The 22,197-nt window shown below is 39.7% G+C and overlaps 1 protein-coding gene across 1 annotated transcript in view; it reads right to left on the bottom strand.

Moving 5' to 3' along the window:
- ABCA13 (ATP binding cassette subfamily A member 13) overlaps positions 1–22,197 on the bottom strand; it is a 471,542-nt gene that overhangs the window by 291,606 nt on the left and 157,739 nt on the right. The window contains 4 exon segments of the mRNA XM_031013046.3: positions 1,154–1,460; positions 2,822–2,998; positions 15,139–15,229; positions 18,059–18,172. Of these exon segments, the coding sequence (XP_030868906.2) occupies positions 1,154–1,460; positions 2,822–2,998; positions 15,139–15,229; positions 18,059–18,172 (689 nt within the window).

The raw sequence follows: 22,197 nt of genomic DNA, 5'->3' as shown, positions 1-22,197 counted from the left end.
ACATCAAGTCACCTATCCTCACGTGTGTGTCGCCCAGTCACCTGGAGAGGCAGTCCTGACTTCTGCTTGGTGGTCCATGGCTCTGCCCCAGTCAGGGGTGGGAGGTGCCATGAGTTGTTACTGGCAGTGTTTCAATGAAGGATGAGTACTTGTCCCTGTTCTCATAACTAACAGAACACGCAAACCTGTCCCTTTAGTAGTCTCATGTTCAGCCACTTACTTCCTAGTGTGCTTTTGAGAGAGGGTAAGAAGGTGGTACCTTCCTGAGGCCCTGCATCAGAGCCAGCATGCAGGGATTGCAAATGAATGACCTACATTATCCAGAGCAAGGCCAGCTGTGGGAGCAGGATGCTTATGAGAACAGTATGTACCATGAGGAAAGTAAGAAATCCAGGCTGAGCCCCACAGCCCACAGCAATACGGCTCACCCCACTTTGGTGAGCTTTGAAGTCTGTTCATTGTCTGACCCTGCCAAGGTGTCCAAGCTCACCCTCAGGTTCACTGAGCCCCAGTCCGACCATAGTCTCCAGTCCTCTCTGCAAACATCCCTTGCCTGGCCTCCCTGATGGCTGTTTTAATGCCTCCATGGTGTCCCTCCAAGTCCTCTTGTCCAGCTGCTCCAGCCCTTCACTGAGCTTCCCCTCTTCCTGTAGATATCACCAGCCAAATTACACAATTGAACTCCTAAATGTTCTCGTATTACTTCATGGGTACCCAAGCCATGGTCAAGGCCTGTATGGAATCCTTCACCACCCTGTCCAGTATACAGCCTATGTCTAAGGATTTGCACTGCAGAAAAAATAACCTCCCTCAGTTTTCCCAAGGTTAGATAAGTGGAGTCTTTTGTTGGACATGCACAGCCCTTGTGAATGTTATTCATCAAATTTATTTTAAGTGTATTTAAAATTATAGATGATGCCTGATGTCAAATTTAAAATTTCACTTGATTGTATTGTCTCAACCATTATATTTCTTCTACCTGAAGAGTGCAAGCATATAAAAAAATGAACCTTACGAAATTAAAAAGTGGGGGGTGAACTTTTTTAACAGTGCTTTTTGAAATAACCATAGAAAAACTCAGAGTTTTCTCTCCTCAGCTAGACAAATGCAAGGCCCTTCTCACTGTCGGTGGCTCCAGCCCCAGGCTACTCACAGGTCGCTGGTATGGCAGGGGTAAGGGGCCGCCTGAGTCTGTGCTGCTGGTTCCAGAGCTTCCTGCCCAGTCTGCACCAAAATGATGGCTCTTTCGATCATGTCTTGCAGTGGGGCAAAGACGTAGTTATATTTGAACCCATCAGCTGGTAGATTCTGAGGGTGGAACTTCCAAGAAGGGTTTTTTACCACATCTGTTCGCACGCTGTATAACACATTGGTCCGGATTGTGTATGAGACATGGGGTGGCAGTTTGACAGACTCTGATCTGAAGTTCTTGTCGAATAAGGAATTGTTGAAAATGATACCTAGTGGCAGAAAAGGAAAAACGAAGCATTACCACACTGTAGGGAGTGGCTCAAACCACGTCTACACTGGGTGAGACAGGAAAGTTGCAGGAGCCTGAGACTCACAGCCCTCCACTCCTGCAGACTCAGAGCCCCAGCCCGCAGTGGCAAAGCTGACTTTCAGTCACACAGGCAATTGGTGGTAAGCCTAAACCAAGATCTCTTAATTCCCTGTCCAGTGCTGCTTTGTATTTTTCATAAAAGCAAACTGTGGTATAATCAACACAAAGAAATTATTTGTCAGATGTCTTTTGCAGGGATTTTTTCTCTTGATTGCAGATGTTAACTCAATGTACAGAATCCATCTCTTTGGGGTTACTTATCATTCATAACTTAAATACATGGATCCTATTTTATGCCACATGGATTCTTTGAATTGTATGCATAAAGCCTATCACAGCTAAATCGTGTCCCTTACTAAATTCATATGTAGAAGTCCTAACCCCCAGTACCTCCGAATGTGACTATATTTGGAGATAACGTTTAAAGAGTAATCAAGTTAAAATGAGGGCCATGAGGGTGCACCCTAATTCAATATGAAGGTGTCTTTATAAAAAGAGGGAAACTTAAACACAGAGAAATACATAGAGGGAAGATGAGGTGCAGAAACCCAGGGAGAAGATGGCCACCTACAAGCCAATGAGAGGGGCCTAGAGAAGATTCTCTCCTCACAGCCCGCAGGAAAAACCAGTGGATGTCTCCATCCGGAATATCTATCTTCCAGCACTCTAAGACAATAAACTTCTCTTGTTTTAGTCTGCGATACTTTGTTACAGCAACCTTAAGAAACTAATACAAAACCTCAAATTAAAAATAATTCAATGTGTATTCCAAAAGAATATGAGAGCACCACCATATTTATCTTGAATGGGTGAACAATTAAATAATGGAGCAGAGTTGGCCATTGCCTGCTCTCCGCCCCAACCAGGATATCAAGATACTCTGATAAAAGGAAAGGTGATGCAGGAAATTAGAGTATAACTTTAATCGGGAATAATATAACTTATGATGTGAGATTTAACTAGAACATGATGTCATAAAAGGGTAAAAGCAGATGCAGTAAATAGCATTGGTCCTAGGATGGTGAAAATGTTATTAGTCACTATGGCATAAGGTACAACTTTTCATTAACCAAGGCAAATATTTCTGCTTCATTTTATGTTTTATCTAAGGCAAATAGTTCTGCTTTATTTTATGTTTTATCTTGAAAGGACTTCTTTTCTTTCTGAGCTATCATAAGACACCTTTAGGGAGAAACTCCCAAAATGACAACTTACAGGAGTTGGCATCTTGGTGAACATATTTTTTCATTGAGTACTTACTGGCCAAGAAGCTGTTCTGCTGCAAGAGTTCATGTGCTTTAGTCTCCAGGATGTCGACAGACTGCACAGCCTGGAAACGGTTCAGTGCCACGCAGGAAGAGAGATTGACCAAGATGCTGCCCAAGAAACGGAAGCGTCCAGCGCCTGCATGGTTAAACATCTCATCCAGCAACCCTCCTGAGGAAAGTGAACAGATTAGGACAGATCAACTTCTGTTTTCCCCCAGTGCTTACCACTCATATAGTGGAGATTGTGCAAATGAATTTGAAAATGAATATGAATTCTTCCACTAAAAAATTGCTCAAAAGAGTCAAATTTTGGTCATATGTGAAATTTGGCATTTACTTGCTGAGTGTAAACTCTACCTTTTTATACACATGCTCTGTAACACTGACACATGTACATGAAAAAAAAACAGTTAAAGCACAAAGGGTAATACAGCAGCCTAAGGAAACACAGTTGGAGACAACAGGATAAACAACAGAAGGACATGTGATAGGAAAGACCCTCTCACAGAGAGTTCAGGGGAAAAAAAAAGTTCCAACCTGGAGTCAAGTAATTCTAAAAAAAACATGCCTTCCCTGAAGCAGTCATTTTGCGAAAGTCATTTTTATTACATTAATTTTGCAAAAGCAATTATCAAGGAGCATGGACACTGAGGAAACCAAATCCTTGTATAGTCTTTGTCCTGGATCTGTGCATTCGAAACATAAATAGAGCAGCAGAGTAAAGTCACAACACCTTGGCTATGAATGCTGACATCAAACATTTTCAGGGCAAAAGGCTGAGGATATCTCAGTATTTTCACTAGGGTTTCAGGAAGGAGCTGGAAAAGCCAAATGATCTAGAGCAAGGCAGCGTGGGAATGCCCAGAACATGACCTCCAGAGGGAAAGCAGCAGGAAAGATGTATGGTGACAGACAACAGTCTATCCCTGGCCCTGTGTGCAGTCACTGCTTCCTGCTGGCCCTCCTGTATCTCACTGACCTCCTGAACACTCAACTTTCCAAATGATGTGAGCTGCTCCCTGTGCTCATTTCCACCCTCCATTGAAGCTTGGAGCCTACCTGCCATCCTGTGGGCATTTGTCCCCGGACATGGCAGCATCAGCACCCACTGACAGCTGCCTCTGCCTCTCATGCTTGCTTCCCTCCTCTACTGGTTTCCCTGCTCCCAGATCCTCCTGGCTTCCAAGGTTTCTGGATTAAGTCTGGGTTTTGCTTGCTTGGCACTCAGCCCATGTTTGAAAGGGGTGTTGGGGCTCTGTAAAGGGGGGCCAGCCCTGAATAAGAAATTACATGAAGATGCATCTCCATCATCCTGAGGTCTGTAGAAAAATCAGTTGACATGTCCTGGCCTCAACTTCTTCCCTGGTAAGGAAAGATTAGTTTCCATCTGCCAACTTCAGATGGATGAGAACACGTAAGCTGCCAAACAACATCAAGAAGTGTCGGGCTCCTTCTGCCCTTCATCCCCTCAACCTACATTGCACAGTTTCTCAAAGAAAAGACTGTTATTCATTATGTTGTAACTGCTGTTATTATGTTCCAGTAATTTGCCGATCTCAGGCCAAGACATGAGTGTAAGGATTTGGGAAGGCTGGATTTCTGATAATTAAGCTTTTGCTAAATATCTACAATAACAGTGAAGTGTCACTGTATGAGTGTCAGTCTTGTGCCAGGTACAATTCTGGGCACTTGTGTATTGTCTCACTGAACCCTTATATCCATAGGGAATTGCTAGTGGCATGTTCATTTTAAAGTATAGGAATTAAGGCACAAAGAGTATAAGCAACCAGTAAGTTTCAAAACCATGATTCAAACACATGCCATCTAGCTTTGGGGTCCACCTTCTTACAAATACACCAGCCTGCATTTATATTGAGTGGAACCATATGAAACTTCTGCTTACTGTGTGTTAAAAAATATTCAAACATCAGGAATTCCAGACAGCCCTGCCTAACACATAGTAGAAGAATTACATGATCTGGAATTCAAAGAATTGGGTTCTTGATTCCACCAAATATTGTAGGGCCCTGAAAGAGCCAGTCTCTAAGCCTGAGATTTATCATCTATATTTTAGAAATAATGAAAATCTTGGTACTGTTTTCCAGAGAGAAATAAAAGATATAAAAAAGGCATCAAGCCATTTAGTAAGTAAGATCAATTAACTATTGCCATCAGAGCTCACACACACATCTCATAGAAATCCTCCTGTAATTCCCAATTTGGTAGAGCCTGAAGGGCCTGGTTAAGTTAAGACCGTCAAACTGAATTCATAGAAGAATAAAACACGCTCATTGGAAAAATCAGTGAGAAGAAAATAGCTCAAGCCAGAGTTCTCAAATGGCATCAATAGCAGAAACATGTAATTGCACAGCAGTTTTCATTTCTCATTTAGTTTTATAGTCAACACTTTCTAAGGTTTAAGGCAGAAAAGGACCTTTGGCTGTTTGGATTACACAATCAAAGAGGAGCTAGAAGGATCCACAGCGTCGACTTTTCTGCCTCAGAGTGTCATGAGTCCCCAGAGTCCCCCGACTGGGACACAGCATCTTAGAGTTTCTTGGAAAAGTTCTGAGCCTCCGAGCCACTGTAATGCCCACCAGTGAGGCCTTTCCCTCAGCACTGATGTGGAAGGATTAGAGGGTGGCTAGCAGTCTGGTCCAGCCCACCTCACTCAACAAGAGGTCATGTGGCTTGGTTTAAAGAATTTATCTTGGCATGGTGCCCATTTGGCCTGGAGATAGGGACACAGGATCTCCACCGTCTACTGGGCCTTGTGGACTATGGGTCAGATGGAGTTGGGTGCCTGCTCACCACCCCTCAGTGGGCATCTGAGGCTGAATAATCCTCACCCTCTTTATGGAAGGGAAATGATAATCATCTGCTCAATGGTCTTTTTCCAAAGATGAAGTAGAATAATGTGTAACATGCTTGACACTGTGTCTGGCACATAGAGAGCACTCAATAACTATTTCCTAGTATAACAGTTATTAATACACTATATAAAATTGTTTCCAGCAGAGGAGGAGACAAACTCCACTGCCTTTATCTTGCTTTAAGACTCCAATAACAGTTCAGGTAGCACAGCACAAAGCAATGTCCTGTGTGACAGGGGAATTTCCAGATTTCCAGCCCCACCTCCACCTAACCAAAACCAAACACTCAGCATCCCAATTTATCTGCTATGGGAACACAGAGGGCCAGGGCTGGACAGCTGGCCTAGACTGGCTGATGCGAAGCCAGTGCTGACACCAGCAGTTCTTAACATTTCTTGTCTGTTTTCTCTATCTATTTCCTTCTTTAAGATGGCACCAAATCTCTGAACCAGCCCTTGGCTGGTGACTCCAGCATACTGTGCTGACGGTGCCTTGTTGCATTGCACTTCTCAAACTACTCCACCCAGGGAGGAGGATGGATACAAGGGTGTGCAAGAAGAAGACAGGATCCTGGATGAGCCTTGAGAAGGTGAAAATTCCATGAAATAACTGATTTTTGTGTGTGAAAATGTTATATTGTACTAGTCTACTCATTTGTTTTAGTATATAAAATTATGTCTCATTTTCCTCAAAATGTTGCTGCAAAAGTGATTCCTTTGGACATTTCATCATGTTTATTCCATGATTTTCCATGGGCCCTGGAACACCGCCTAGTACCTGCTAGAAGTATTGAAGTATCAGGTTCTGGAGACAGCAGTGCTGTGAAATGCTACTGTAATGACTGGTACTTAAGGGGTATGCAATGGCTGTGATGAAAACTCCCTTGAGGGTTCTTCTGATTTCTAAATAGTGTGGGTATGAGGCTAAACTTGGATATTCTTATGGGCAATTATAGCCATGGGAGGCATCAAAAAGCAAGACCCACTAAATACATGGGCTGGGGTAACCTGGTTTGGGAACATAGAAGTGGCATTGACCCCTGCTGTCACTGCTCCAGAAGTGCAGGTCACTGGTGCTTCAAAGCTGACAAGACATGGATTTGCTCCCATGGCAATTGCACTTTTTATCTTGTTTTACATCAGATAGTTATTTAATCTGTAAAAGTTTCACTTTCTTCATCTGTAGCATAAGAAAAGCAAAATTACCCATGAAATTGCTGTGAAAAGTAAATGTAGTTGAAGTTTATATATACACTATAAACTGATTTACAGTAAGTGCTAACTATTATCACGTAACAGCTATAAGGAGAGAGCGAGGCTCCAACTGAATATCTTTAATTAACTTTTCTGCATGAAAGTAAGCATAACAACTAGAAAATAGAAAACCAGAAAGTATATTGTGCATTGTGGGGGGCTTTTTTTTTTTTAATGGAGAAGTGGAGATTGTTAAATTTCTCAGTGTAGGGCAAACCGGAGACATTTTTCTACTGTATCTGTGTGTTGCTGACCATTTGTTATTTGGAATAGGCTGCACTATAAGCTTGCCTAGTAAGCGTGGTTAGACAATTTAACTGCATAAAACAGCAGATGTTAAACACAGTGAAGAGTGACTTGGTCTCACTATAGTGTGACTTTCATTATCTTCCAGTAGCAGAATTGAAACTGCTTTGGAGAAGGCTTTAAGCTTTCTTATGCATATAATTGGGAGACATAGGTACATCTTACAGCCATGCATCACTTAATCATAAGGATGCATTCTGAGAAATGTGGCATAAAAAGGCAGCATTAGGCAATTTCATCGTGTGTGAACATCACAGAGCGGACTTACACAATCCTAGATGGTACAGCCTACTGCACACCTAGCTGTATAGCATAGCCTATTGCTCCTAGGCTACAAACCTGCATAGAATGTTATTGTACTGAATGCTGTAGGCAATTGTAACACAATGGTAAGGATTTGTTTATCTAAACACATCTAAACATAGAAAAGGTATAATAAAAATATGATATGAAAGATTTTATATGGTATTAAATGATACACTTAGAGTGAGTACTCACCAATAAAGCTTGCAGGCTGGAAGTTGCTCTGATGAGGCAGTGAGCGGTGAGTGAATGTGAAGGCCTAGGACATTACCGTACACTTTATAAACTTTATACACTTTATAAACACTGTATACTTAAGCTGCGCTAAATTTATTTTTTAAATTTTTCTTCAAAAATAAATTAACCTTAGATTACTATAACTTTATACTTTATAAACTTTTTAATTTTTTGACTTTTTGACCCTTTTGTAATCATACTTAGCTTAAAATACAAAACACATTGTACAGCTGTACAAAAATATTTTCTTTATATCCTTATTCTATGAGCTAGCTTGTTTTTATTTTTAGGTTTTTTCTTTCTTTTTAAATTTTTTTGTTAAAAACTAACTCACAAAACCACACATTAGCCTAGGTCTACACAGGGTCATTATCATCAATATCACTTTTTTCCACCTCCACCTCTTGTCCCACTGGAAGAAGGTCTTCAGGGCACTAACACACGCAGAGCTGTCATCTCCTGTGCTAGCAATGGATTTTTCTGGATACCTCCCGAGGGACCTACTTGAGGCTGCTTTACACTTAACTCATAAATATATATATGAAGTACACTCCGAACTGAATTAAACACATACACCAATAATAACAGTAGCTTATTATGATGATCAAGTATTACATGCTGTACATAATTGTGTGTGCTAGACTTTTATATGACTGGCAGTGCAGTAGGTTTGTTTACACCAACATCCCCACAAACAAGTGAGTAATGTGTTGTTCTACAATGTGATGACAGCTACAAAGTCACTAGGCAGTAGGAAGTTTCAGCTCATTATGACCTTATAGGAACATCATCATGTATGCAGATCAATGTTGACTAAAATGTTATTATGTGGCATTAACTACAACTTAGAAAAGCAGCTCCACATAAAAACTCTCAGGTCTTAGGACACTGGGCAGATCTCCCTCCTCTGGGAGGAAAGAAGCAATATCTTTGTTGGGTAATAGTTCCTGCACAATGGACTAGATATAATAAAAATAAAATGTGGTCTAGTATTAACTGCATGTTCTATCACTTTGGAGACCTTGAGTATGCTCCCCAACCTAAATGATGAGGGCACTGCTATGAGAGAAAGATGGATTACAGAGGACAGGACACGAATGGGCAAAGCCTCTGGTAAGAGTCCTAGAATCACAGCTCTTATTGGGTTGCTTCATCTCACAATATATAGGAAAAATGAGCCAAGAAAAACACATAGGGCCCATGTGAAACCCTATGTGGTAAAGAAACACAGACTACTTTAAGTCTGAAAGGACAAAAACAATACTGAGGTTCACATATATGTGGATATAAAACAACATAGTATAAAATTCTACACTAATGTGGGGCCAAGCTCCAGATAATAATACAAGTTAACGACTGTTCACCATTCAGTGTATATACCTGAGGACCCCAAAACAGACCAGGCATCAGCCAAAACAGACCAGAGGATTTCACATTCCAACGTGTCTCCTCCTGAAATTTTTCAAGAAGTGACTCCATCTTATTGCTCTAAATGAGAGTTTCTCAACCTAGGCCCTACAGACACTTTGGGCCCATAATTCCTTGCTGTAGAGGGCTGTTCTGTGCAGTGTAGGATGTTTAGCAGTACCCCTAGCCTCTACCTGTTAGGTGGCAGTAGCTGTGACCAGCTGTGACAACCAAAAATATCTCCAGATATAACCACACATCCCTTGGAGGACAAGATCATCCTCAGTTGAGAACTACTGATATGAACTGAGTCACAATAACTTCTACTCACCAAATCACTTTCAGTCTGGTTTTAATGCCTCACACATAATATCACCAAACATTTAAGTGAACCCTTCAACATGAAAGAGAGAACTCAAAATAAACAAATAGAAAACAGTAATAGTAATTTTAAAATAAACTAAAGTTAAAATAGCATTATTTTTACAGAGAGGTAAAAATATCAAAGAAACGACGACAAGAAAACTCCCCTTAATTGAAGCACCATCGTCTTCAGATTGAAAGGCCATATTGAGGAAACCCCACTTAGAGTAATGGAGGACAATGTGGGGCAGATGAAGTTTCCTTCCAAGAACAACCAGAAAATATGAATGGCCTTTTAAAAATCTATATAAAGACTTTAGTTTAAAAGTTTAAAAAAGTCTACACATTGGGTACAGTGTACACTGCTCAGGTGATGGCTGCACTAAAATCTCAGAAAGCACCACTAAAGAACTTATCCATGTAACCAACCACCACCTGCTCCCCAAAACCCTATTGAAATTAAAAAAAAAAAAGAAAATCTATATAAAGACTTTAAAGAGCTACCGAGGCAGCAAAAGCTCAAAGGTCAGAGAGGCAAGAGAAAAGAGAACCTTGGGAAGCCTGGTATTTGATCCTGCCAAAAACTGAGAGGCTGAGTCTCCAGTGGTCCATGGGACTTTGAGCTCTGGATCTACATGGACCCTAATCGATATCAGCTTTATAGGTGAGATCCCCACCCCACCCAAATAGGGCATCTATCCAGGAGTACAGGAAACTGGAAATTTCCCTACCTGAAGGCTGAAGTCTACCTCCATCAATCCACTCCATCCTCAGCTGGATTAGGAAAACGTGGCCCTGCCCTAGCTCTCTGCCACAAGCAAGAAAATAACATTATCTAGAGGAATATAGCACTATCAGGAGACTCAAATTTATTTCTACAATTTTCCATTTATAATGTCTGGTTTCAATTTTTTTAATCCTTAATATTCCTGGAGACAAGACAAGAAAAATAACCAAAAAAAAAAGCAAGAGAAAAATAGACTAAAAAAAACCCACAAAAGACAAGTGTTAAAGCTCACAAACATGCACTTCCAAAATGTGAGTATTGTGTCCAAAATTAGACGAAAATAGACTTTCACCAGAGAACTAAAAACTATTTTAAAATAAGAAAATTTAAATTTTAAGCGGAAAATGCAACAACTGAAATGAAGAACTTCATTGGTATGTTTAATAGCAGATTAGACCCAGCTGAAGAGAGAATTTGTCGATTAAAAAACTAGTAAGAAAAGAAATCACAAACTGAAGTATAAAGAGAAAATAGGTTGGATTATATAGAAAAGGAAATAAGAAGCATTGAACACTGTGAAATGTTTTCATCGTGTTTAGATAGAGTTGCAGAGGAAAGCAGAGAGAGAAGTGATCAGAAGCAATGCTTCAAAAGATAGTAGCCAAGACTTTCCCCAAATGTAAGATATTTGGCCACTGATTCAAGAAATGCTACAGAGCCAAAAGAGGATTCTCATAAGAAACCATACCTAAGTAAGTCACAGAAAAACTTCTGGGAAGAAATAAAGAAGTAAAAGAAGGGGGAGAAGCTGGAAGATAAATACAAACAAAGGAAAATATAAATGTCTCAACAAGTCCTCAATAGAAAATACAATACAGCCTTCAGGTATATAAAGCCTAAGTGGACAGAACCTCAAGGAGAAACAGGCAATCCCACAATCATAACGAGAAATGTAAACACACACCTCTTAAGAGCTGATGGAACAAGGAGACAGGGAGGATGCTCAAGACGGCACCCAACAATGCAGGAACCAAAACTGACCCTGTGTGCAAGGATTGAGTGAGTCTCCATAAATGTTAAGCAAATGAAATCATATTAGCGAAGTATATTATCTTACCACTGTGAAGTAAAGCTGGAAGTCATTAACCCAAAGATAAATAAATAATACCAAATATTTAGAAATTAAACTATAGTCTTTCAAATAACCTAAAGGTGAAAAAAAAAGGAAATTACACCACATGTTTAAAATATGCTTAATTGAATGAGAGTGAAAATACAAGATATCAAAACTAGTGAGATGCAGTTAAGGTAATGCCAGAGGGAAGTGTCTAGTGATGAGTATATATATATATATATATATATATATATACACACACACACATATGTATATCAGAAAGATATATATATGTATATCAGAAAGATATATATATCAGAAAGATATATATATATCAGAAAGATATATATATATCAGAAAGATATATATATATATCAGAAAAGAAGACAAGGTGGACATGAATAATTTAAGTATTCATCTCAAGAAGTTACCAAACACACACACATACACACACACAGGGCAAAAGGATAAAACCAATAGAGAGCAGAAATCAATGAAATCAAATGAAATATAAGGCCATAAATGGTGGGTTTTTTTAAGACTAATAAAAATTGATAACCCTCTGACAAGACTGATTAAAAGCAAAAAGGAGAGAGAAAGAAGAGATGCAAAATTATTGGTAATGAAATAGGGGATATTTCCACATATCATTCAGATATAATTTTACTTTACTGAGTAAAATCACTCAGGAATTTTTTCTCTCATTCTGTTTTTCAAGACGACACAGATTAATACGAACCCACAAAACATGACAACAAAACAAAAATGAGGACCTAGAGCCCAGGAATCATGGTATCCACCCCAGGAGAGCAGAGCAGAGAATTCCTAGGAAAGCAGCTGGGTGCTGGCAGGAGCGGCTAGCCTGCCCAGGTGGAGCATGGTAGGGGGTCTGGGTGGCGTCTGCACAGACAAAATGACTCAACATAAAGGTGATATGTTGGCACACAGAGCTGGGAGCAATGGAGAACAGGTGTTTCACGTAGTGGCAAGAGAGCATGAAACTCTAGGAAAAGGGAAACATGGTAAATAAGGGAATGTCATTATAATGCATAGCCTGACTCTGCACTGAACAACATTTATCTCCTCATACTGTTTTATAACAACTAAAATGGTCATATTACCATAGTGGGAGCAACTGATCAGGGAAATGATGTAGTACAAAACTAAATCTGCATCTTTCAGAACAAGAAATCAATTGATAATTCCTGTAACAAATAAATCAAGAAATACTGCCGTAGGTGTATCAGTTAGAAATATAAGAACCGATCCCAAAGAAATTCCTAAGTAATTTTAAATTCATACTATGGAGTGAAATGGAAGGCAGAGCTAGATGAAGGGACTTTTTCTTAGTAACAGTCAATATTTATAGATATGAAAAACTTTTATAATAATCTTAATTTTTGAATAGGAAAACTTATTCAAAAGTAGTGTTGGCTAAGCAGCAACGTGTTGAACAAACGTGGCTCAGGTACGATTCACACTCTAAGACATCTGCATTAACACTAGCACCATGGTAGATGCAAACTCAGGAGACTCAGGTAACAAAATTATGTGAACAGTATAATCATTTTTGTGAAAATACATATTCTTATCTTCATATGAGTACATATAAATTCATCTAAAAAAGAACTCCGAGGCTTTTAAAATACCTGTCTGTGGTGATAAGATTATAGGTGGATTTGTTTTCTGGCTTATTTGTATTTTCTAATGTTTCTACAACAGACATATATACATTTTGTAATAAAGCAAAAAGTTATTTTTTAAAGTTATATAATGAGGCCAGGCGCAGTGGCTCACGCCTGTAATCCCAGCACTTTAGGAGGCCGAGGCAGGAGTATCACCTGAGGTCAGGAGTTCGAGCCAACCTGGCCAACTTGGTGAAACCCCATCTCTACTAAAAATACAAAAATTAGCCGGGCATGGTGGTGCGCACCTGTAGTTCCAGCCACTCAGGAGGGTGGGGCAGGAGAATTGCTTGAACCCAGAAGTCGCAGGTTGCAGTGAGCTGAGATTGCACCATTGCACTACAGCCTGGATGACAAGAGCAAAACTCTTGTCTAAAAAAAATAAAAATAAAATAAAAGTTATATAATGAATAAAAATGACAGCATGATTGGGCAAATATTCCCAAAAGTTGCATCAGTATATCTTCAAATAGTCACCTCAGTTTCCAGGTACTGTTTATAGGATGAAGAAAAGTGAGTATGACCTAGGTATAAATTTTAAAAGGGTGCATGCAGTAAGGTGAGTTCACTTATTAGCATAGTTACAAAAGGAGATTTGCATCTGGTCAATGATCAATCCCCCACCGCCACCCCACCCGTGAACGCCTGACCCCACTCTGTGCCTGCTCCCGAAGGGCTGTACAGGGTCGGATGGAAAATAACAAACATTCACCTGGATGATATGGTCTTCAATCTCTAGCGTCAGGCGGGAGCAGAAAGAAGAGAGGATCACACCTCATGGATCTCAAAATTCCATGTGAATCTCATATTCTGTGTCCCAACACACTTGTAGGAAAAGTTCTAAATTTCTGGAGAACTTTCTCTTAATTTTACAATAGAAGTTTACATGTGGGAAAACCTATTCAAAAGTACTGTTGGCTATGCAGCAACATGTTGAACAAATGTGGCTCAGGTACGATTCACACTCTAAGACATCTGCATTAACACTAGCACCATGGTAGACGCAAACTCAGGAGACATCTGCGTTCCACACAGGAAATCTCTCAGACCCATGTCAGTCCTTGGTTCCAGCAACAGAAGATGGGGACACTGTTATTATAAACTTTCCAGTGCTACTTCTTCTTTTAAAGGTGTTTTAATTAATTGAAAAAATTATGTAACGCATTTAAAATACGAAACATTTTAAAATATGATTAACCTTTCTGAAGTAAAATATTAAGTATTGCATTCACCAGAAATTTTTTTAAAGGGAAGTACTATATTATGCCGAATAAAATGTCTTGCCTTCCTCTAACTTTCATATGTAAGGCAGATCCGAAACCCTTTCCCATGTACAAGCAGAGTGTGAGGGAGCCAGGGACCTGGAAGAGCCTGACACCCGTCCTCCCTCTGACTCCAGGTCCCCACCAACTGGGTTAGGCTCCTGCGAGCTTCTCTGGCAGGGCCCTGATCGCTGATTTTGCCACAGTGTTGCAGTTTCTAAGCATGGTCATCTTCTTCTCTGCACTGTATGGCGGAAGAGGAATATTTTATGCCCCTCTATGGATTATTTCATGGAACTGGCTCTCCTCGTGTGTCCAGCAAATGTTTGTTAAACACCTAAATGAATTCACAGATTCATCAATTGCAGAGGTACAATAAATGTTTACTGATAGGTAATGTTTTTATCTGAGCTTCCCATTTTCAAATCTATGCAATGGCTTTCAAGTTACTTTTAACTTAATAATAATAATAATTTCTTTTATAAACTTGTTTTGTAATTCACAATTCTTGTGTTTGAATCAGAAAACTTCCTTTTTAACTAGGTTCTTTACTAGTTAAGTCCTGAATCAGTGAATCAAAAAAACTTCAGGTATGAAACAAACTTTGGGGTGTATTTAGTCCAAGCCCTTCAGGATCCAGATAAGAAAATAGAAACTGAGAGAGGAAAAGTGACTTGCTGGAAGTCACCTAGAAATGTCATGGCCCAAGGGGGAGGACCCACCCAAGTGGCAGAGCCATTTGGGCAGAAGAACACTGCCATGCCCATCAGCACACTTACCGTATGTCTGGAGTTTTTCAGTAAGTTTGTCTACATCAATGTGCAACTGGTTTTCTACAAAGTTTCTTACAAATTTGTTTCTCAGGGCCTCCTAAAGAAAAATAATATAGCTTAACAAAAATAATTGCATTATTTCGTATTATTGAATAATACTTATCAGACTTATTCAAAGTTTCATTACAAAGGAACAAGGCACATAAACTGAATCCACTTAAAAGAAGTTTTAAAACACCACAATAAATAACAGGATAACATCTTATTAGAAGCTTACCTTGAAAAACAAAATCAACAATTATGAAAATTTATGTTGTAGTTGTAATTATGTATTAATACTAAAAACAAAGAATGAATTAAGTGGTTTGTTTTCGGCAAAATTTTCAAATGAACCTATATAATGAACCTTTCTATAAGATTCCTTTCCTTTGCATGGCCTTTCCCAGAGGCCAGTTGTAAACAGAGGGTCATTGTTATGAAAACTCTGAAGGAGGATTTCAGAATTTCCCAAACCCTCTCTCAATGTTTGGCTATTCATCTTCGGAAGCATCTTTCATTGCTTCATCTGCACCATTCTTCTCTCATTACTATTGATGGTTGTGACTTTGCCTCATTTTTCAATGATTGGAGACAAATTGTTTACTGTGGAGAGTTCTCCAAGATTTTTTCATCAACTTCATGACATCTTGCCCCTTTATTTTGCCATTGATATCCATGTACTTGCATTGTACTGCCCGACACTTACAACATACAACAACCAACAAGAAGCTGAGAGGGAAAGATACTGATGTATCCAGGCTCTGCCTCAGGATCAATGACTGGGGATTAATTTTGGAATTTGCCAATTTCTTGGAGAATATTTGTACACTATCCAGATTTTGGTCCAGCACATAACCTAATAGCACAAGAGGTCTATATAGGAATTCTCAAATAATATGTACCCTTTGTAATTAGCTCTTTTATTTCTCACATTCACCTTATTACATGATAGTTTTAACTAATCTTGTCTAAGGATGACAAGGTTTTATTATGAAAGTTTGGTGTTTGCTTTTCTTTTTTGGAATCTTATTTATCTTCCTTCACTGGGCATTCGCTATTTGCCAGTCAATGTGCAGGGTAGTTATTATGCATCATGTCATTTAATCTCAACAACATCCCCACGAGGGTACTGTTGTCTTTTACTGATGGAACAGGGAAGCAGAGCAAAGTTAGGGCTTTCCTCAGAGACTCTAACCACTCCATCTAGTGGCAGAACCAGGCCTGGAACATACACATCGACTACTACAAACCCAAGGCACTGCGAGTTCCCTTGAGCATGATCCCAAAGCTAAGAAATAGAGGAACAATTTATGCCGTCTTATCCTATGGAAGATAAGTTCTTCAACTGGTTGAACATGTGACTGATTTCTGACATGGCTACTTAGTAAGTAGTACTCAGGTACACCATAGACTTCACAAGGAGCTGCCCGATTTTTGAGGCCGAGTTACGCACTGTTTTATGTTCTCCTAGATATTTGTACATTCTCGACTTGGTGCTTATAATATTGCATGAGATTATATATAGTTGCAGCAGAGACCTTATCTAGTCTAAAATACTATCTGCCCCATTAACTGCAAAGGTTTGCTGATGTCTGTATTAACAAATTAATCCATACACAAACAAATTAAAGAAGATTACAATACTAGCTAATACATATGGCCATGGTCGCTGTGAGAATGAACATCGCAGACCTCCAACTGCAGGAAACGGAAATGGCAGGGCCCACTGCGGCACTCTGAATCCATGGCACTTTGCCCTGAGGCCACGCCTCCCATGGGCTGTCTCTCACCAATGACCACCACATCAGGCCCACTCCCAGGAGCCACAGGACTCCACTGACATGGGACCCCTACCTTGATAACTGACTTTAGCTCTGTGACTCCCTCTCAGCCTTATCTGATTTCCATTAAATTGCAGGGCCCACCAGGATGCTTCCACCTGACCCTCTCTCTCTCTCCTTTCCTCAGGGTCAGAGTTGCATCACCAATGACAACCTTGCTTCCAACCTGTCTAGCTTCCTCTTCCTTTCCTCAGCAGCTATTTCCCAAAATAAAATTATTGCACATGTAATCCTGTCTTGGCATCTGCTTCTTGGAAAACTCAGACTCACACAGTAGCATTTTCTCTGTGTCAAAACCTATTCCAAGGGCTCCATGTATCCTGACCCATTTATACCTCATAACTACTATCGCTTCCTCATTTCTCAGGGAAGAAACTCAAGGTACAGAGAACTTCAGTGACTAGCCCAAGATCACACAACTGGTGGCAGGGTTTGAGCCGGGAATCAAACTCAAAGGATTCTAGCTCCTGAGTCCATACTCTGAACTACTTACCTGGTGGTTAATGAAAAAACTAAACATGAATTAAAATGCAGGCATATTTTCTCATCCTATCAGAGTTAAGGTAAGTTGAAGCTACACAAATGCCCAAAAAATTATTAGGTGATCTACCTGAATTAAAGTTTTACATTAATGATTGTCAGGCTCTAATGGAGTTAGGCCATTCTAAACTATAAGTCGTTCCTTTTAAAAATATTAAGTTGTCAATACAGAATATGCAGAAATGATCATTGATTGTTGAATAGACCTACAATTTAAAAATATGCAAACAATCTAAAAAGCATTAAGCTTAATAAAGAATTTAAAGAAAAGGTTACTATTAACAAATTATTAATCATTCCCACAACGATACCATTTTGCATGGGTAAAATACTGAAAATTCACAAAAAGTTTTCACACATCTCTAGTTTTATGTCAATCATACCAGTCAACTAGAACCACTATGCCTGATGTGACTCTGTAGAATCTTCTACAGGGCAGCCCTGATGTCTCGGACATGCCCTAGCAGTAGCTCCCCATCCCTCAGTGGCAAAGACCAACCACTCACCTGCAGCTGGTTGAACATCTGGCCACTTCCACTTCTCTGGAAAAGGCTGGACATTTCCAACAGTGTTTCTGATAAAGTTTTTAGTTTGTCCACAATATAAAAGGTATAATTAGCCTGCAAAATGAAGCATATTTGGATATGTCTCTTATTCAGCTGTTATATTAAGATAAATCTTCCAACAAGGACTGTATATGATGTGGCCACCAGAGCAAAGATCTGCCTGCAGGCCAGCTAATGCCTTCCTCAATAACAGGAAAAGTTCCAATGCTCTCACGTCGCAGGTGAGTCCTCTGAGACCTCTCTCCTTGACTCTGTCCATCCAGGGGGCTACCTGCCTGTTCACCGCTGTCTCGCCAGTGTTAGAGTCACTGCTGGGTACAGCATATGTCCCCAGTATATACTGACCAAATTAACCAATGCTTCCCCACATTTCTTCCTCAAAGATACATTCTCAACTAATACTTACTTGTTTTATGGTACCCAACACTATTGAGGATAGAATAAAATTGGTATATTTTTTCATTTATTGCTACTGGCAGAGTACACTGGCATAAGACTTTTATAAAATAATTTGGTATCAGAAAAATACAGTCACTGATCCATTAAAAAATGCACATGCTTTACTCTCTCAAGATAAAAGGATTCTATCCTAAGGAAATAGTTTAAATAAAATATAAAGTTATTTCCATGAAGATGTCTATTGCAATATTATTACATTTAATACTGAAAATAGTCTAAATGCCAAAGGGACAATGTTTAAGGAGGGCTTGAGAGTCTAACCACATCTCCCTAGGGTCACTAGGAGACCCTCACAATGGCACAGGAGCTGAAAAGCAGCCAGCACAGCAAACAGAGAAAAACCTTGAACTCTCAGCTTCAGCCTTCAATAAAAATAGGGATAGAGGCCGGGCTTGGTGGCTCACGCCTATAATCCCAGCACTTTGGGAGGCCGAGGCGGGTGCCTCATGAGGTCAGCAGATCGAGACCATCCTGGCTAACACAGTGAAACCCCATCTCTACTAAAAAACACAAAAAATTAGCCGGGCACAGTGGCAGGCACCTGTAATCCCAGCTACTCGGGAGGCTGAGGCAGGAGAATGGCGTGAACCCAGGAAGTGGAGCTTGCAGTGAGCCAAGATCGCGCCACTGCACTCCAGCCTGGGCGACAGAGCAAGACTCTGTCTCAAAAAAAAAAAAAAAAATAGGGATAGAGATTCTTGTAAGTATTAAGACAAATTAGTATTCCAATACCTTGGCACCAGGCCTGGCACATAGCAAATACTCAGTAAACACCAGTTATACTAACCAAAAATGCATACAGATATGCAAAGGTTGAATAACATTATTAATGCAACATATGTAGAAGATCTGTAAAATCTTTAAAAACTGCAAATAGAGAATACACACACACACACACATTAAAATCCCCAGCCAAAATACCTCACATTTCTAACATTCTAGTAACAGAAGGCAGCCTAGCTGGGCTGCCTCTCTGGAGGGACCAGGAGTCCTTCCAACAAACCAAGCTGCCCCTGCAACACCAACAGGGGGATCAGCTAGGATGAAACTGATAATGAATAGCCAGGCAAATGGTCGTTCTTCCCCTGAGGGTAGAGGAACCACAACAAGCACCCAGGAAACAGGGCAAGGAGTATTCCACAATATCAAGTGACCTGGCCTGGAAACACTGGCTGCCCCACAGCAGGATGGCTCCTGATGCAACAAAGACCTGGGCTCCTAAGAGGTCCCCTTCTTCTCCAACTGCTGGAGGCTCCATCTCCCCAACATGGAGGCAGCTGGACTGGAGAAATCTCATCTGTCCTTTCATACTGCAGCATCAGGGAGTCCCAGATGCATCAGATAAACCAAAATTAAACTCTTATTGGAACCACAGCACACAAAGTGGGCCAAGATCTGTGTGTTAAGCCTAAGTAGAATGACTACCCACAAAAATAAAAGATTTTTACATAGGGCTCAAAGTCTCCTATTATATTGCTTAAAATACCCATGATACAATTGAAAACCACCCATTATAAAAATAACCAAAGAAAAGACAACTAGAATTAAGAAAAGCAATCAACTGATGCCAATATTGAGACACATCAGATATTGGAGTAACCTGGCTAGTGTTTTAAAGCACCCATCATTAAAAAAATGCTTCAACAAGCAATTACAAATTGTCTTGAAGCAAACAAAATAGCAGAAAATCTCAATGAATAAAAAGAACTTATAAAAAAGAACCACATGGATTCTCCAGAAATGGACAATGCAATAACGCAAATACAAGAACTCACTAGATGGTCTCAGTAGAAGAATGGAGATGGCAGAGGAGAGAACCACTGAACCTGACAGCTGATCAATGTCTGGTACCCAATCTGTGCAACAGGGAGAAAGGAGATTGATAGGAAAGTGAACAGAGCCTCAAGTACCTATAGGACAATAATAAAAATTTTGATACTGGTGTCATTAGAGTCTCTGAAAGAGAGGAGAAACTGAGTGGAACTGAAAGAGTATGAGAGGAAACAATGGCTGAAAAACTTCCTAAAATTGTAGAAATACAAAAACCTACAGACTCAGGAAGCTTAGCAAACACTCAATATGATAAACTGAGAGAAATCTACATTAAACCACACCATAATTAAACTTCTAAAATCTGAACACAGTAAAAGCTTTAAAGCAGCCAGAGAACCATAACATGTTACCTCTAGGGAACACCCACTCAAAGGTTAGCAAATCTCTCATCTGAAACCCTGGGAGCCAGAAGAAAGTAGCCTAACATTTATCACGATGTAAGAAAAGAATTGTCATTGTGAATTCTGAATCTAATGTAAATATCTTTTAGGAATGAAGATAAAATAAAGACATTCTCAGATGAAGAAAAACTTTAAAAAATGAAAATATGAAACGGAATCTTGGAGCATTTGGAAGGAAGAAAAAAACAACAGAGCAGAAATGTGGGTGAATACAACAGACCATACTGTTTTCCATGAGTTTTATGAAATGTATTTGATGATTAAAACATAAATCATAACACCTTCTGATAGTCAAGATGATGATATTTAAAAGCAGAGAAGGTAAAGGGACCTAAGTCAAGTGGATTTCCATACCTGGTTTGAAGTGGTAAAATCTCAATGCCAATGAACTGTGGTAAGCCACGTGTGTATGTCTGTATTGTAATATCTAGAGCCAGATGTTCTTTGTAAGAACATCATGCAAAAAGATGCACTCAAAGACAGTATCAATAAATTATTTTTTAGAATGGGTATCCTAAAATCATGTCTTAGGGTGAGGATGCTCAAAAATGTTTAAGTAATCCACAGGAAGGCAAGAAAAGAGAAACAGAAGACACAATAGCCAAAAGCTGGGAACAATCCAGATGTCCCACAATGTGTAAATGGTTAAAGAAACTGTGGACCATGCATACCAGGGAATGGTACTCAGCAATAAAAATGAATGAACTCCTGATATCTGCACAATATGGATACTACTCTGGGGAATTATGCTAAGTTTAAAAAGTCAATCCCAAATGGTTACATGCTGTATAATTCCATGCATACAACAATCTAGAAATGACAAAATTATAGAAATGAAGACCTGATTGGTGGCTGGTAGGGGTCAGGGACTTGCAGGGGAGTGGTGTAGGAATTAATGGCTGTGGTTATGAAAGGTAAAGCATGAGACCCTGCTATGATGTGGTTGTTCTGCTTCAGTGCTGGCGATGAATACACAAACCTACACAGGTGCTAAGCCTGCATAAAACTAAATACACACATGCACACACACAGTAAAATGGGAAATTGGAAGACAAGTGAACTGTATCAATGGCAGAATACTGTTTGTGATACTGCACTATAGGTAGTTTCATGAGATGTTACCATTAGGAAACCCAGTGAAGGGTACACCGATCTTTCCGTGTTTTTTCTTACAAATGCATGTAAATCTACAACTGCCTCCAAATTAAAAAGTTAATTTTTAAAAGAACATGGAATTCTAAATGAAGAGGTGCCCACTGACCACAGTTGGGATCATTTGAGCATCAAAAAAAATAAATAAACAAAAACAGCAATGGACTGACATACATTTACCACGTTTAAATCTATGAATTCATAATCATATTGTTTAATTAATCACCTTCAGAA

Source organism: Gorilla gorilla, chromosome 6 (genome assembly GCF_029281585.2).
Source record: "Gorilla gorilla gorilla isolate KB3781 chromosome 6, NHGRI_mGorGor1-v2.1_pri, whole genome shotgun sequence".
In the NCBI taxonomy this organism is placed as follows: domain Eukaryota; kingdom Metazoa; phylum Chordata; class Mammalia; order Primates; family Hominidae; genus Gorilla; species Gorilla gorilla.
This window is presented reverse-complemented; position numbering and strand designations above follow the sequence as displayed.